General features: G+C 34.8%; 1 protein-coding gene across 3 annotated transcripts in view; it reads left to right on the forward strand.

The window, feature by feature from the left end:
* Positions 1–16008, forward strand: part of LOC131697608 (centrosomal protein of 128 kDa-like) — a 37068-nt gene that overhangs the window by 14064 nt on the left and 6996 nt on the right. For all 3 annotated transcript variants that reach the window (XM_058987748.1, XM_058987746.1, XM_058987747.1), the window contains exons 11-15: positions 288–452; positions 3346–3522; positions 4233–4292; positions 5088–5280; positions 15287–15336. In XM_058987748.1, coding sequence (XP_058843731.1) covers positions 288–452; positions 3346–3522; positions 4233–4292; positions 5088–5280; positions 15287–15336 — 645 coding nt within the window. The remainder of the gene's footprint in view (positions 1–287; positions 453–3345; positions 3523–4232; positions 4293–5087; positions 5281–15286; positions 15337–16008) is intronic.

Raw genomic sequence — 16008 nt, forward strand, 5'->3', positions numbered from 1 at the left:
TGTTTTTGTTAAGACAGTACAAAGTAGCTGATTTTGTTTCCCATGGTGTTAATCTGTGCAAAAGGCATCAAGGACACATTTCCCTAAAAAAAAACCTACAGAATTTGCAAGTGCTAGATCTGACCCAAAGTCATGAAATGGCTGCACTTGACATAATTAGACCTACGTTACTACTGACCAGTGTCTTTCCTATCAACTTGTATTGTTAGTTCATTTACTGTGATACAATAAGGTTTATCAACAGTGAGAAACAGATGAATAATTGGGTTGCTTTTCTTTTCCTTCAGGCTGAAGCAACAGAGGACAAAAACTTAGTTAAAGCACAGCGTCGGCAGCTGGAAAAGATGAAGATTGAATGTGACAAACTGACAGAGGAATTAACCCAGAGTGAAGAGGAAAGCACTAAGCTCAAGAGGAAGTACCAGCTGCTGAAGCAGGAGCTAGAAGAAAAGGTGAGCTCCCCTCAACCTTTATAGAGAGCAAGGATTCATTATGGCTGTCTGTCATTGTGGACAAACAAGGCTTTAAGAGCTTTGCTCTCACATTTATACATCTTTGTCTTTCAAGTAATATTTTTAAGTGAGTTACGTGGATTATTTTTTTTTTTTATAAATCGTTAGTTTTATTTGCGAGTGTATGTGAAAATGAAATCAAATAACAGGGTTTTATGAAGATACCTTTCGATAAGTAATTGTAGCTAACAAAAACATTCCATACATTTTCTCCACAATGCACATCCATTCACTTTTTAGGACTCAATGTACAGTTTTAAAAGAAATAAATTGGCAAACATGTATTTTAATTTTAAGTGATGATTATCTGGTACTACACTAGGTTAAAGAAATCTCTGTTTGGCAACTTAATTACTTCACACGACTTTTGGAAGTTGACTGGATGTACAGCATTGAAGTGTCTGCAGAAACGTTCTATAAATATTCTTCTCCAACAGCTTCAAATAAATTACCATTAGAAAAAATCTAAATGACCTTTACCATAATGTGTGCGTTTTTCATACAGGAAAATCTGAAACCAACAACATTATAACAATATATATTACATAGGATTTACTATTCCTGTTAACGACTTTTACATATGACTTCTGACAAGGACAGAAATTTAAATGTTAATAAAACTACATTGAATTACATGCTCCTTTGTCATAGACGCTTACAGCGATTGGCATGGTATGATTACGGTCTGACTCTTAAAGTGAAGCAATTCCATTGAACACGGCACTTATGCTCGGCCTTAGCTAGTTAATTACAGTCTACAGGATATTTGAATAGAAAAAAAAAATGATTTATTTGGGTGATTGCAAATTGAATGGTCTTAACTTTGAAACGTATCAAGATTTTGGACATTCTGCTACCCTGATGTATTGAATGAATGTAACTACTCATGATTAAGTCTGTTACTGAACAACATATACTATTGCATTTAATTTAGTAGTAACATTGCTTTCAAACAGCTAAATGATCAATAGAATATCTGAAACTCCAACTTTATATATGGTTTTCTGTCTTGAGATGATAACTCCCCTTATTCACTGTAAAATAAAAACAAATAAAAAAAAATCATTTTATACCATGCATGTTTGTCAATTGCTCCTTCCTCTTATTGACAAATAGTTATACTGAGGTCTAGCTCTGGTGCTGATGTTTTTAAAATTTATTACAAAAACGCAATGCATGTAAGAATGGCCTCACTGTCACTGTGTGATCCTATGTTATTTCATAAGAATTTTATTTTAGTTTTTCCTGGTAAAGGGTGAAGTTATCATTTATCAAGCTGAGGGATTAACAGAACTGGTGAAGCGTGTCCTGTCTATCAGGGTTTAGACATTAACTTTTTAATGTCTCACCCAGACAGAGTAGCATGGCGGTACAAATATTAACTGATCTTTTACTTTTTATATTTTTTATGCATAGACATTCACTTATCTGCATGATATGGCATATTATTTATGTCACATAAAAATTTGTATCTCTCTCTCCCTCCTATCTATCTATCTATCTATCTATCTATCTATCTATTAGATAAATAGCCTAGATTAAACTTTATGAACATTTTATTGCTCTTTTTTGTGTCTTGACTTAATGTGTTAAATTAAACATTTGATTGAACAGTTGACTTTGTCACAGCTTTTATACAATGTAATATAGCACGTGCAAGCTGTTTCCATTATTTTAGACCCTCTGCATCTAGATTCAGCTATGGTCAATTCAGAACTGGAGATTGTCTAGGCTATGTGCAAAGAACCTTGATATTTCCACTGTAGTGTTGGAACATTTAAACAGTCACCATTCATTTCGCACTACTCAATAATTATAGGCACCATCATAATTATGTATATTCTAAATTAGAGTGAATATAATAATCAACTTGCTACATGTTTTATGTCGACATGAACTAGCACTTTATAAAAGAAGTACATTAATATTATAATTAAAGGATTGAGGTTACTCATGAATACAGATGATTGTACTTTTTCCAAGGCAATTCTATAAATTACTGAAAATAACATTTACAGGTATCCATGGGAGCAAATACTATAATCTGCTAAATTAGATAATTCCTATTTAAAAGTGACTTTTGATACCTTTTAAATGATGAGAACATATCATGTAATTATAATCTAAAGTTGATTTATAGGCCATTTTTATTTTAATTAAAAAAAGAAGAAAATAAAGGGGATCATGGTTGATTTCAACATGTTGTTCCAGAATCAAAGTGAGAATATCTATGACACAGTAATGCAAACAAATGTGTTTAAAATGGAAACCATTGTGTGACCATTTTTAAGTGCTTTATAACTTGACAATTTATAGTTGCAAATAAATCTGATGGATGAAGGTAATATAACCTTGTAAATTAAATGAGCCACAGACCAATATAAGGAAATGCACTAATATTATATGACCTAGATGAAATAATAATAATAATAATAATAATAATAATAATAATAATAATAATAATAATAATTAACTAACAAACTTAATGGAAAGATGACAGTTTGACACTTATTCCAGAGATTTTTAAGATTGGGTTCATATGACAAATTTACAAGGAATGAAATAACATTTTGTTTTTTAAAACAAAAGTTTAATATTTAGAGTATCTAAGAAGAAAAATAACTTCCAAGATTAATTTTCAAGATTCTAACAATGGTATTTTATTTTACAGTATTTGTACCAAGTATTGGCCACATTTGAATACTGACAGACCTTATGAACTTTGAAAAGTCAACATTTTCTTTAACACATTCAAGTTTAATTTTTACAATTACTGCCTGTAAATGAAACAATTGGGGGACTGTTACTTAGATCGGACTCTTCTCATTTCTAGGGGAAAATGGTCACCAGTGGTGGTGAGTGCCTGAAACGCATGGATGGAACAATTGTGGAACTCCAGGAGCAGCTTGGTTTAATGGAAATGGAACAAGAGTCCATACTTTGCACAATAGGAATTGAAATTGACTCTGCATGTGAAGCCTTTTCAAGGGACTCGGATGAACAATTCAAAGTAATAATTATTTAATGTTGTTTTATGCATTTATTCTAATATAAATAGGTAATTTGAGTTGTTCAGATATTTTGCAAGTCACTACAGCATTTAAAGATATAACTGATTTATATGTTTAATTATTTTCACTAATTTAAATGTTGTTAATTCGTTTGTATTAACCTCTAGGTCAAAACATGTGACAGGCTTGCAAGAAACCACTGGCCTCTGAAAAACCTTGTTTTTACATTAGATTACATCAAATATTGCCAATGCCGCAGTCTGTTCTCCATCAGGGACCAACCTATAATACACAATTAGTCCCTTCCCACATTTGACTTTTTAGTATTTTAAATATGGGATTAAATTACATGGTTTTGAACTTCAATTTAGATCAACTATTCCTGCCAATGACTAACTTGATTTTATGCTTTAAAACAAGCAACAAGGTTATCGTAATACAGTACTATTGAATTATGAAGTAGTGCAATAAAGAAAATAAAAAAAGGCCTTTGGATGATATCTCAGCAATCCTTTTATCAGAATTGCATTAAGATAACCCTAAACAATCTATAATTAGAAAGCATGAGATTGACTACTTTCACTGTTGTTGTGGCTTTAAATTAAATTGTAATGCCACCACCAAACTCGTCTGCTGAGAACAGCTTTTTAATGATTCATTTTAAAAATCACTCTAGAGGACACATTACAGTAATTACATTTGTTTATAGGCAATATCCCTTACACCTGGCTTGCAGAAGGACCCTCATCGCTGGCTGGCTGAAATGAAGGTAACGAAATTAAGTACAGTAATGCCCATTGTACCAAATTGTTAAAATTGTGCTACTAAAAAGAAAAGCCTTCAGTTCAAAAGTTTTATGTTCAGATTTGTTTTTGTTCTGGTTTATCAGCTTGTCTACAATGTATTCCTATGTTTCATAATACAGTCTCTTCATGGTTTGAAGTGAGCGTGTAAACAAATTTGAGTGCGAATAGCCATTTATGTGAAATTCTAAGGTGATTGGTAACTTAGCAAATGATTGCATGCACCAGCATTCTACACTACCTCAATAATATAGGATCCAGGTTGGGGACGTGTTTCATGGTGTTGCCAAATGATCTGGTGGACAACTACAGAAAAGTCAATAGACTTTACGATCATGAATGAGCCCATGAGCTCTGGATATTGAACTTGTATAGTTAATGTATAATAAGTTCAGCATAAACTTCAGGGTTCAATGAAGTTGCTGTTGTTGACTGTATGTACTCTACTGACATTGTGTTATAGAAGTTTGCTGCCATTACAATCATTATTTGTTGCATTTGTATTATTTAATTATACTGGTTTTAAGCAGATTTTTCTGACTTGTGACATTAAACATGGAATGAAAAGCAAATTGATCAAAATTCAATGGACATGATTAATTCTGCTTGCAGCCCTTTTTTTTCTTAGAACTAAAAATGAGAACATATAGTACCATATTTCACATATTTATTTTATTTTTTTTGGTTAATACAGCAATATGCATTTTTCAGAACCTTTAATACATAAAGACTGACGCTCTTGTTTGTTCTCTTTGCTCCAGACAAAGCTGCAGTGGTTGTGTGAGGAGGCGAAGGAGAGAGAGGGGCAAGAAAAGAGGCTGCGACGTCATCTCCAGCAGAGCCGGGAGCAGCTCAAGGGCCTCAAACAGAATAAGGAATCAGAGCGGCAACTTCTGATTGGGCAAATCACAAAGCAGAAGCAGCTACTTGAAGAGATTCACAGAGAAAAGAGAGGTTGGTTATTTACTACATTCTCTCTGTTGTCTTTCAAAAAGAGAGTTTTTGTTGAAGTACCAGCAGACTAAACAAAGGCTCTCAAAACTAGTTAATGAAACTAACGTCAGCAGCCATATGATCAACAAAGGTACCTACTCAGGATACAGTTCAAGGTACCTAGTGCTCCCCTGAGCCAGAGGGCTCTTACTTGTGGCGTTACTTCATAACAGTACGTCAATGTAAATTGTGATCTCCACAAACACTATGGCAGGCCTGGTATCATGTATGCATATCATGCATACCGGAAATGATTGTGACACGTGAATTTACATAATGTACATGCTTATATACACCCCTCTGAACACCCCTTCTTTGTTTGGAGCAATATAGTTGGTTTATAATATATGTGTGATTTTGTTTCAGTGAAATAAAACTAATCAAACTATGTTTTGACCTACATTAGCAATGGAGGGAGCCAACAATTGATACCTGATTTAATAAGAAAAAAAAAACATAAATATTTGTCAGATTCCAACCTGTTTATACCTCAAAGACAACCTTTTAATATATTGGAGAATCACAAAGGTGAAAGCCTATTCAGGCTATCGATTCGATAAGAGGGCATTACAAAGCGCATTCCTAATATTTATTTTTATTTGTTTATTTAGCAGACGCCTTTATCCAAGGCGACTTACAGAGACTAGGGTGTGTGAACTATGCATCAGCTGCAGAGTCACTTACAATTACGTCTCACCCGAAAGACGGAGCACAAGGAGGTTAAGTGACTTCCTCAGGGTCACACAATGAGTCCGTGGCTGAGGTGGGATTTGAACCGGGGACCTCCTGGTTACAAGCCCTTTTTCTTTAACCACTGGACCACACAGCCTCCTATAATAAGAGAAATAAACTCTGCTAGCTGCTTTTCCATTGTTTGTAGTTAAATATGTTCTACTGAACACTAAGCACTGTGGGGGGAGCACCTGAAAAGAGTGTTCTTTGTAAGAAATAGCTGACGTAGTATAGGACGTTAATGCTAAGCAGCTTATTTGGAAGTTAATGCTGGATGAAAGTTTGCTTACCCTACACCATCCTCAGTTGTTAATTATTATGTGAATGTTGAAACTAAGCTTTCTATTTTATATGATTTTGGAACTCTGGGAAAGAATATGCATTTTGCATATTGATCATGATACGGAAGGTAAGATTCAAAGATGGAAAATATCTTAGTGTTTGTTTTTACAATATTTTACAAGGGCTTTGGAAACACCTCCTACAAACCTCAGTCTACAACATAACTAGGGCTTCTGATTTTTGGTTTTAACCGATAAAACCAGATAAAACACCCCAGATACAAAAAAATGAAATTGGTGAATAGCCAATAAACACCAGACAACACCGGAAAAACTGTGGAAATGGTTAATCAATTCACATTGACTTTGCTCTTTTCCCATTAAAAAAAATAAAACCTACTACAAAAATAATAATAAATTCATTTCCCAGTGCTGCTGGGCAATACCCCGCCTTCTTGACTTGTAGTATTATTATTATTATTATTATTATTATTATTATTATTATTATTATTATTATTATTTGTTTCTTAGTAGACGCGCTTACCCAAGGCGACTTTATCTATCATTGATTCGTTCTGAATACTTTAAACCCGCCCCAACTACTGAGTGACAGCACATTCCTGAATTTCTATTGGAGACTGCGCTTGCAAGATTTAAAACAAGATTACAGAATTGTGGCGAAATGTAAAAAAATGCCTAGACACAAAACCTCCAGAAGAATGTGCCTGTGACCATAGGGATTTCGTTGTGGAAGACAGCAAAGGAAAGAAGGTACAACTTAAGTGTGCAAGTACTATCGAGTTACTACTATACATATTTTGACAGAATAAGCACCGAAGAACAGAAGCCCTAAACATAACGTTGTGACCAATTAGCCTATATGTACAATACCCTTTATTTTTTAAATTGTGAGAGTACAGGGTCTCCCAAGAAATCATTTATCTTAAAAACTGGGTTTGATTTGGTTTAATCTGAACATAGCTGATTGATTGACTTCAGGGTTCAAATAAGATGGTATTTTTTTTCTTGTGATAAATATACTGTAATACAATAGAAAATAGATCATGAACTTTGGTAATATATAAGAGAGCACATTGTGATGTAACATTACATAATACATGCAGACTACAAACAAAAACTGAACTATACACTTTGTAATGTAGACTGTGTCTGCAGCTCAGTGCTGTCTAGACAAAGGTTAATTAAATAGTGCTATTTACACGATAAGAAAACCTTGACCCACTTTAGAATTAGGTACATTTTTCTGAATCTCTGGGGTGGTAGAGATGGGGGAGGACTTTTTAAATCCTGCACTACTGGCTATTATGCTTTTTAAAGACTTGTTCTGGGAGTTTTTGTATTTTTTTGGAATTTTAGTGTTTTGTTATTTTTTTGGTCATATGCTTTCCCCCCCAGACACAGATTCCCTGTACAGATAAAATGCCTGCAGAAAATGCACATAGAACAAAGAAGTCTCTATGATTGAATTTATTTTTAATGACAGAAGTTAAATGGGTAAATCAGAAAAGACAGATGATCAGTTGTTTAATGTGCTTGTTAAAAATATTAAAATATTAAAAATATTAAAATAAAGTACTTTTAATAAGATAAGGCTTTAAAACCAGCCTCAAGGAAATTGATTTGACTTTCAGAACGTGGGATCTTATCGTGATCTTTCATATTTAGCACTAAAAACATCAGCATCATTCTTGTGTCTGTTAAGCCGTAGCATATCATATTAGTACATTAATAAAGGCTTTTGTTTTTTATTTCTTTTTTTGTCTTTGGAAATATAAAGTGACCATGTACACAGTTTGTCTCACAAAAGCAATTTGGGTAATCCCCTTAGTGAAGTTGTTTTACTGAAATAACAGTTCATTCTTGATTTACAAAATATATTTTGATGAAAGAAGGGGTCACTACAACTATAAAAAGAAAACCCTACCTTTTACAAAATTTACATAAATCGAGAACAAGAGAGCAATTCATTGTTGGAGAAGGGCTTGGCAACGACATTCATCACCCAATTCCCATGGTCAAAACAGAAAGGTATTGTGTAAATGAAACAAAGCTAGCTCATAGAACATCAATAGCTATTAAAAGGCTCAAGACCTTTTGTTCTTATGAAGGGAGATAAATACATATTGTATTGATGTGGGATATCAATTAAACTATTAGACTTTTGTTTACACACCTCTATTGAATACAATCGGTTGGGTAAGACTCAATTTAGAAAAGTAGCATTTCAAATGCCACAAAGCTGACTGAATAATATATACCGTATTCCTTTGAATTTAAGACACACTTTTGAAACCATTTAGTTTTTTCTGCGTCTTAAGTTAGAGTACAGTATAGTGATGCGTGTATTAAAATCGGCAACAAGGGGCATCCAGTAAAGGCGCTCTGCTTGGAGTGCAGGATGTGCCCTATAGCCTGGAGATCGCAGGTTCGAATCCAGGCTATGTCATTGCCGACCGTGACCGGGGGTTCCTAGGGGGTGGCACACAATTAGCCGACTGCCGCCCGGGTCGGGAGGGCTTAGGTCGGCAGGGCAATCCACGGTTCACTGCGCACCAGCAACCCCTGTGGCTGATAGGGCGCCTCCAGGTCTGTAGTGGAGCCATTCAGATCTGTGTTGTGCTCTGGAACAAATGGTCTGGTGGCTTCGCTGTGGATCCGAAAAATGATGGATTGGCAGGAACACATTTCGGAGGACACGTGTTTCAGCTGCCATTCCGCGAGTCACCAGGGGATTGCATCGATGAACCGGGATAAAAATAATAATTGGGCATTCCAGATAAACCGGGGTAAAAACCATTGGCGATGACTAAATATTAAAAAAAAAAAAAAAAAAAAAAAAAAAAATCGGCAACAAAAGACCCGAGTACACAAACAGCAACGTGACTGACTGCAGAGAAAAGACGACCCAAAACGTTACTGCCCGATATGGAATCATCCATGACATACAGGCAGCGATTTTCAAAGAAGCATCATTAGCTTCCTGAGGAATTTGAAGAGAAATTTTTACAATTTCAGCGTTTCTAATAAACAGTACCAGCTTGGACAGATCGGAAATGCTGATCAGACCCCCGTATTTTTTGGCAAGTCAAGCAATACCACAGTTCACAAATTGGGAGACAAACAGGTGTGAGTAATCATGATTGGAAATGAGAAGCAGCACGGAACTGTAATGCTCTGTGTGATAGCAGACCTATCTTTCTGTATGGCACTTAGAGTTTTGCATTTATTTAGAGAATGGCTATTGTGAGTTATTTTCTAAGAACCAAGCTGTCTGGCTCGCCGACAGACTGTATGACAGTCTGTCTGTATTCTTGAAATTACAAGAAGATATTAATAGAATCGTAATCTAGGGGATTACATGTCACATTGTTTTTACTTATATCTAAAGTACTTATTTATATTAGGATGAACCCTTGTCTGGAAATACTTTAGCACAAGCTTTTGAGAGAATCTGAAGGTGTATGAAGTCATCTGTTCATCTGTATGTATGTCAGACAATTGCATTTGCATACAATTCATAGAGGACAATCTTATATGCTTGTTCATGTTACTGATGGATCTATTTTTGAATTTACAGCTGTGGTAGGGCATGAAAATACTGTAGTATTTTAAGGGTCACTGTTATAAATTACATAAAGAGAATGCCTTGCCTAGTGAGAGCAGGGCATTGTCTTTATGTCATTTATACCATTTGTACACCTCCATCAATACTGGAGCATCCTTTTATACCAATACTTTCTGGAGAGTGGTGTAGATAGTATTGCATGGCTTACAGTTAGCGGATGAAAAGAAAATCTAAAAGCATGTTATTCTGTTAAAAAGCAACCTTCTTTATACAAACACAAATCATACATTATTTAATTTGGAAACACCTTTAAGACTGAATTTCCCTTGGCAGATTATTTGATAAAGATTATTTTTGAAAATTTGTAACAGCAGCAACGGGTTGGCTGGTGGTGCTCTAGACAGTGAGGTCTTGGATTAATAGGATTACTTCAATGGCTTGCCCTACAGATGTGATTAAAAATGGAATGAATCCTTAAGAAGGGTATGTTGTACTTGTGTGGTGACACAATTTAGAATGATGTACTGATGTTTATAAACTTGATTTAATCCAGCACTTACTCTAGTGATCTAAGATTAATCAAATACCTGCTTAAGTATTTCAAATAGCAATGTGTGCTCACATCTAGCACAGTAAAGAAAGATTAGTGTACCATGGTACCCTTTTTATTTAAGGGGGTTCTTTTTATTCACATTCTTACCTTTATGAAGTGGGTTACTTTCATATTTGGATTAGCTTGATACAATTAAAATTATTGGACTCTTTCTTCAGATTGGAAACAGACCAAAATAATCAAGTGTAATTATAAGCCTGTGCTTAAATTAGGTACTAGTAAATGAGTATAGCTGTCATTTTGTAAAGAATTTGCTGTATTATCATAATTTATTTTAATATAGATACATAACTAAATTCCATCAACAGTTTTTACAAGTGTTTCTGTATTGATGAGTAGATTTTAGTAGCTTTGGAGAATAATTTTTTGTCAAAAAAAGCAGTCAGATTTAACTGGATTCCCACATCACCAAATAGGTAATTGTAAACTTCCGTGTGATTTGGGAGGCATGAGCGAGTGCTCCTCCCCTTATTTCCTTCCAACCAATAACATCTGCTAAGCCCCTATTTAACCCCCAAGGCATGAGTTTGCTCTCTGTCTTGCGTTTTTGTTTTCCACCATCCTCCCCTCATCCCCCACTATGCTTTCCTCCTCTATTCTGCCACTCCACCTCAGCAACTGTCGCTCCACCTCTGCAACAGTCTCCCTCTGGGGGTAAAGTGAAGCTCACTTCCCAACCTTAGAAGCCCAGCCGCTGCTGGCTATGTCTTCCGCGAGGAAGGTTCTCAGCCAGACAATGGGGACCCCCGGCCAAATCTATCTAAATCTGTCATCTTCCCATTTTCTCACCTCTAGATTAGATCCCCCGTTGGGGGGGGGAGGAGTATCGGTTGCTTCCCAGCCTTGGAGACTGATCTGTTCGGTCTCACCTCCACGAGGACGGCTGTCCGCAAGCCAAAGGGAATCTCCTTACTTATCTCTAAGTAATAAAGCACACCCCTCCTATGATCAATTCCTGAGGTCTCTTCTGCTTCGCAGCCCTTGATCATGTCCAGTGAAAAAAAATGCCATACCCTTTTTGCACACAGAAACTGCCTTCTTTCTTTGAATCTGTACTTTCACACTGCGGAATGGTGCTGATAATCTTATATTCTGGCAATGTACAGGAATGCAAACTGTCTAACACTGTTTCTTTGCAATAAAGCTGTTTCAGATTTATAACACAGCACTAATTTAAAATGAATGATCATGCAATATGGATAAGTTTTGTACCAGTTTTATTAACCTGAGTTTTGGGGTTTTTTTTGGGTTGAACTAGTTTGAGACATATTGGCTCATATAAATACACTGGCCAGTATAATCTGCCATCGGCTCTAGACATGAAGCAAAATTAACTCTAGTTGTCCTTTAAAATTACCCTAATTGTTTACCGAGTACACATTTGGCACTGTGATGCTGTCTCGTTCCTGAGAACATTTCTGTTAAAGTTAAATCGATTCGTAGAACTCCTATTCTATTAAGAACAGCTTAGTTAGCAAAGAGTGCTGCTGCCTGGGACAATAGGTAATTCAGGTTTAATATCTTTTGGATTAGCTTGATTATGCATTATGCCAAGATTTTTTAAAATACTTACTAAGAAAAGAAAACGAGACTGCATAGCTATACAATGCCACGGGTTACCTCAGAAAAGACCTTATAGGTCAATATGAATTCATCTCCAGTTTTAATGCACAGACGATAGAAGACTTTTTTGAAAGAGAGTTTCATAAAATGCATTACAAAGATGAACTGATTATTTTATTTAGTGGTGGTTCATTTTGTATTGATTTACAACCTTGGAAGCTGATGGTAGAAGTTTGCAGCAAAGTCTTGACCTTAGAGTGATTACTTTGGATACTTCCTCATTATATTTGGAAGCACCTGCCAACTAAGGGCCTGTCTTGCCAACAGAGTCTGCTTAGCCCATCATGATTGAAAACAACTTCTGTAAATGTCAGATATGTTATTTAGAGGATTGTCCATTTTCATATAATTGTGTACGATTGAGCAGGCATTTCTAATTAGTTGTCCAGCCTGTATGTAAAAAAGAAACTGCAACTGACATAACATATTTTAAGCTGCAAAATTGCAAAAACCCAATAAGTAACTGAAATCAGTTAATATCTTAGATACTAAAATTATCATTGTGAGTTATTGGCAAATATTTTTGGATAATGCCACAAGAAAATTGCTACCGAACTTGAGAGCATGTCTTAATGGAATTAGCCTCTTCTTATTGACAACTCGGCATTCTTCAGACCATTTATCTCTCTTACTTTCTCAGAAAGAAAAACTTTATTAATGCATATGGAATAGTAAAAGGTGTGTGCGCTTACTGCATGCTGAGTACATAGTGCTGTTTTCAATTTGTTTAATTTCACAGGTTGTTTTCTTCTTGTACTGAATCCATTACTCCCAATAAACTAGAATCCTTAACAAAGAGTTTGCATTATGAGCGTACATTCTGCTGGTGGTCTTTCTCGATACTGCATTATTGCTTGCTGGCTTGGGGCAATTTTCCTCCTTGCAGGCACTTTGATAGATGAGACTGTCAAAGGTAAGGCTTTAACTTACTTGCTGCTTTTTCCACATCACTGGCTGCTGACATTGACACATCTTCCCAGAGCAATTCTGTATTTTATCATCTAACTGGCCAATAGCAATGGCACTATTCATTTGGTTTATATATTTAGATAGCTATATAGATAGAAGTTATTCATGCTAGAGTTGTTGTTTTTAGATATTGGTATTGATGTTTTTACAAGGCAGATACATATTAAATAATAAACATAAGCAATGTAGACTTCATAGTCATACAATAAGCCTCAAATAGTAACAATAGTCAAAAGAGTAAAAGTAAAAAGTTTTACCATGTTTATATTTACAATACATTTTATTAATCTAGTATCTATTTGTATAGCTTATCCATTCTTTTGAAAAGCAGCCTACTAAAAAGGTAATGTGTAGTTGTGTAATTTAAGCTGTAATAATTCCTTTGCAACCCGTCCTTGAAATTGCAATTCAATTATCACTGTACATTTTGTAGAATAAACCTAAAATATATACCCTTATAGTATTTTACATCTGTAAACAGCAATGTATTTACACCTAGAGGGTGTAAGTTATTCAAACTCTAAAGCAATTACAAAAGCCACAGATTTACATTATGCAGAACCTAAAAAGATTTCACTGCATTTACTTGGTTGTGTTTTTTTTTTATTTTTATAGTAAATCTGAATATAATACACCAAAAAAGCTTTCAAGAGGCTCAGATGTTGATTTAATTTAGCACACAGTAGTTTTTTTGCAGAAACACTGCATATTTTTTTCTAAGCTCTATTATTACAAGAGAAACAACAATTTAAAATTGGCAGCCTCACATTCGGGCCTTCTAGTGGGAAATTAGCTTTTTTTTTTTTTTTTTCATCGGTCATATAGTTTGAACTGATGTAGTATCATTCAAAGGGGTGGAAGTACTCTCTCTTTTTTTTTTTAAGCCCTATTGATATGGAATGACCGCAGAGACTGTCCTTGGGTTCCCAGGAGACTTCAGTATTTTCTCTTTGCAGATAATAAACGGGTTTAGAAGTCACTGTCAAAGTCTTAGTCCACTCTCAAAAAAGGTTTGCAACCATCTTGCAGTAACCTTGCCAATGAACCTGGATGTGATTTCTCTGCACCCCAGCAGGTTGAAGTCTGGGCAGTGTAGACAGACAAAGACATTTTTTTAAATTAGAGTGAGGGGAAAAACTAGCTATATTAAGTTCCATAATATGCGCATCCTATTACTCATCTTTTGAATATATATATATATATGCAACTAGCAGATTTTTTTTTTTTTTTTCTTAGGAACCCAGTTTGTTTGTGTTACTGTAACGATTAAAAAACTGAATAAGATTCAGCATACTCATGATCCATTATCTCAAACTCTCAATCAAACTATGAAGCAAAATTTACACTAATTTACACCCCTCCAACATTTGCTAAAATCGCTGCACAAACTACATTGACGCCACTTCTTTATTCATTTGTAAACCGGAATGTGGCACAGCTCGTGGTTGCTGTATTATTGTTAATACACATTTAGAACTTCAAATATATTTTCAAATTGCTTAAAATTCTTTAACAAATAACGATTGCTAAAATGCCAAAGGAAACCGTAATGGTAAGATTTGGTTTCTCTTTTTGTGTCCATTTTAACATTTCTCTTCATCTGGTGCTAATTTCCTAAAACAAGATTCATTGGCAACTGGTACTGCCCACTCCCTAAATAATATCACTGGGCAAAAGTGTCACATCAGCATGAAGTAGTTGCAAGTAAAGGGCAAAGGTCACATTTGAAGCGTGTAGCAGTCTGGTATCAGGAATTTAAACTCAAGTTTGAAATAACTGAATGTTCTTTTAACAGGCCAATATTTACTCATTCTGAAGTTAAATTTACCACCTGAAGTGGGATTGTTAAGCAGAAATACATGTAGTTTCCCCACACCCCACCAATCCACCTACATTTTTTTTTAAATAAAATAATAAAAATACTCAAGTTTAAAATGAATTGTTAAAAACTAAACATCTTTAGCTTATTCTCAACACTTATTCAACTGTTCAAACAAACATTGCTAGATCTATCATTTATGTCTGTTGTGTCATATTATAACAAATAATATACACCAACACTCTACATATAAGGCTGTAATTCTATCAAGGGTTTCTGGTGACAAAGCACGAGAGCTCTGCACAGTTGGGTGTGTACATTATGCCTTAAAATTTTTTTTTTAGATTTACTCGAGAAGACACGTGGAAAAGATGAAGAGATGAGACAACTTCAGGTGAGTTTGTATTTTATTATTATTTTATTTTATTTGTTTAGTGTTTGACTTTGCTCCTAAAAGCTGTCTTTTATAATGCTTTTTAATGTTTTGATAAAATATGATTTCAGGCAATATTCTATTTTGTTTTGTTTTAATAAAAAATGATCAATTTTTCTTTTAATTTTCCACTGTATCATTTTGTAACAAAAACGTTTTACTGCAATAGCACAGTGATGTTGTTTTGAGCCATATCTGCAAGTTCTATTGGAACATCTGTGGTTATGGTGTTGCACCTGCCAACTGTGTTGTATAATTAATTACTCCCTAAAGATGTTGAGCTGGATTTTAATCAAGAGAAAATGGACTGTTTAAGCTAGTCTGCCGAAACTAGTAATTGTAATTATGAGTCCAGGGTGGAATTTCTCATATGTGCTTACATGAGTGGCAGATAAGGAACAGAAGTTCAGACAGCTCTTGTATATCATTACAAGAAGAACATAATTCACTCTGAAAGAGTTCTATTTATGAAAGGTTCAACCCCCTTTTTAGTTGACAGACTTCAAGTTTGACATTCTAATACAACCACCAGTGCAGTCAATTACAGTGTATTAAAAAATGAATTATCATTGCTCTTTCCCATGTGAATCATGAGCTACATTGTAACTAGCCTCTTTATGTAAACATTTTATA

Source organism: Acipenser ruthenus, chromosome 15 (genome assembly GCF_902713425.1).
Source record: "Acipenser ruthenus chromosome 15, fAciRut3.2 maternal haplotype, whole genome shotgun sequence".
Taxonomy (NCBI): Eukaryota; Metazoa; Chordata; class Actinopteri; order Acipenseriformes; family Acipenseridae; genus Acipenser; species Acipenser ruthenus.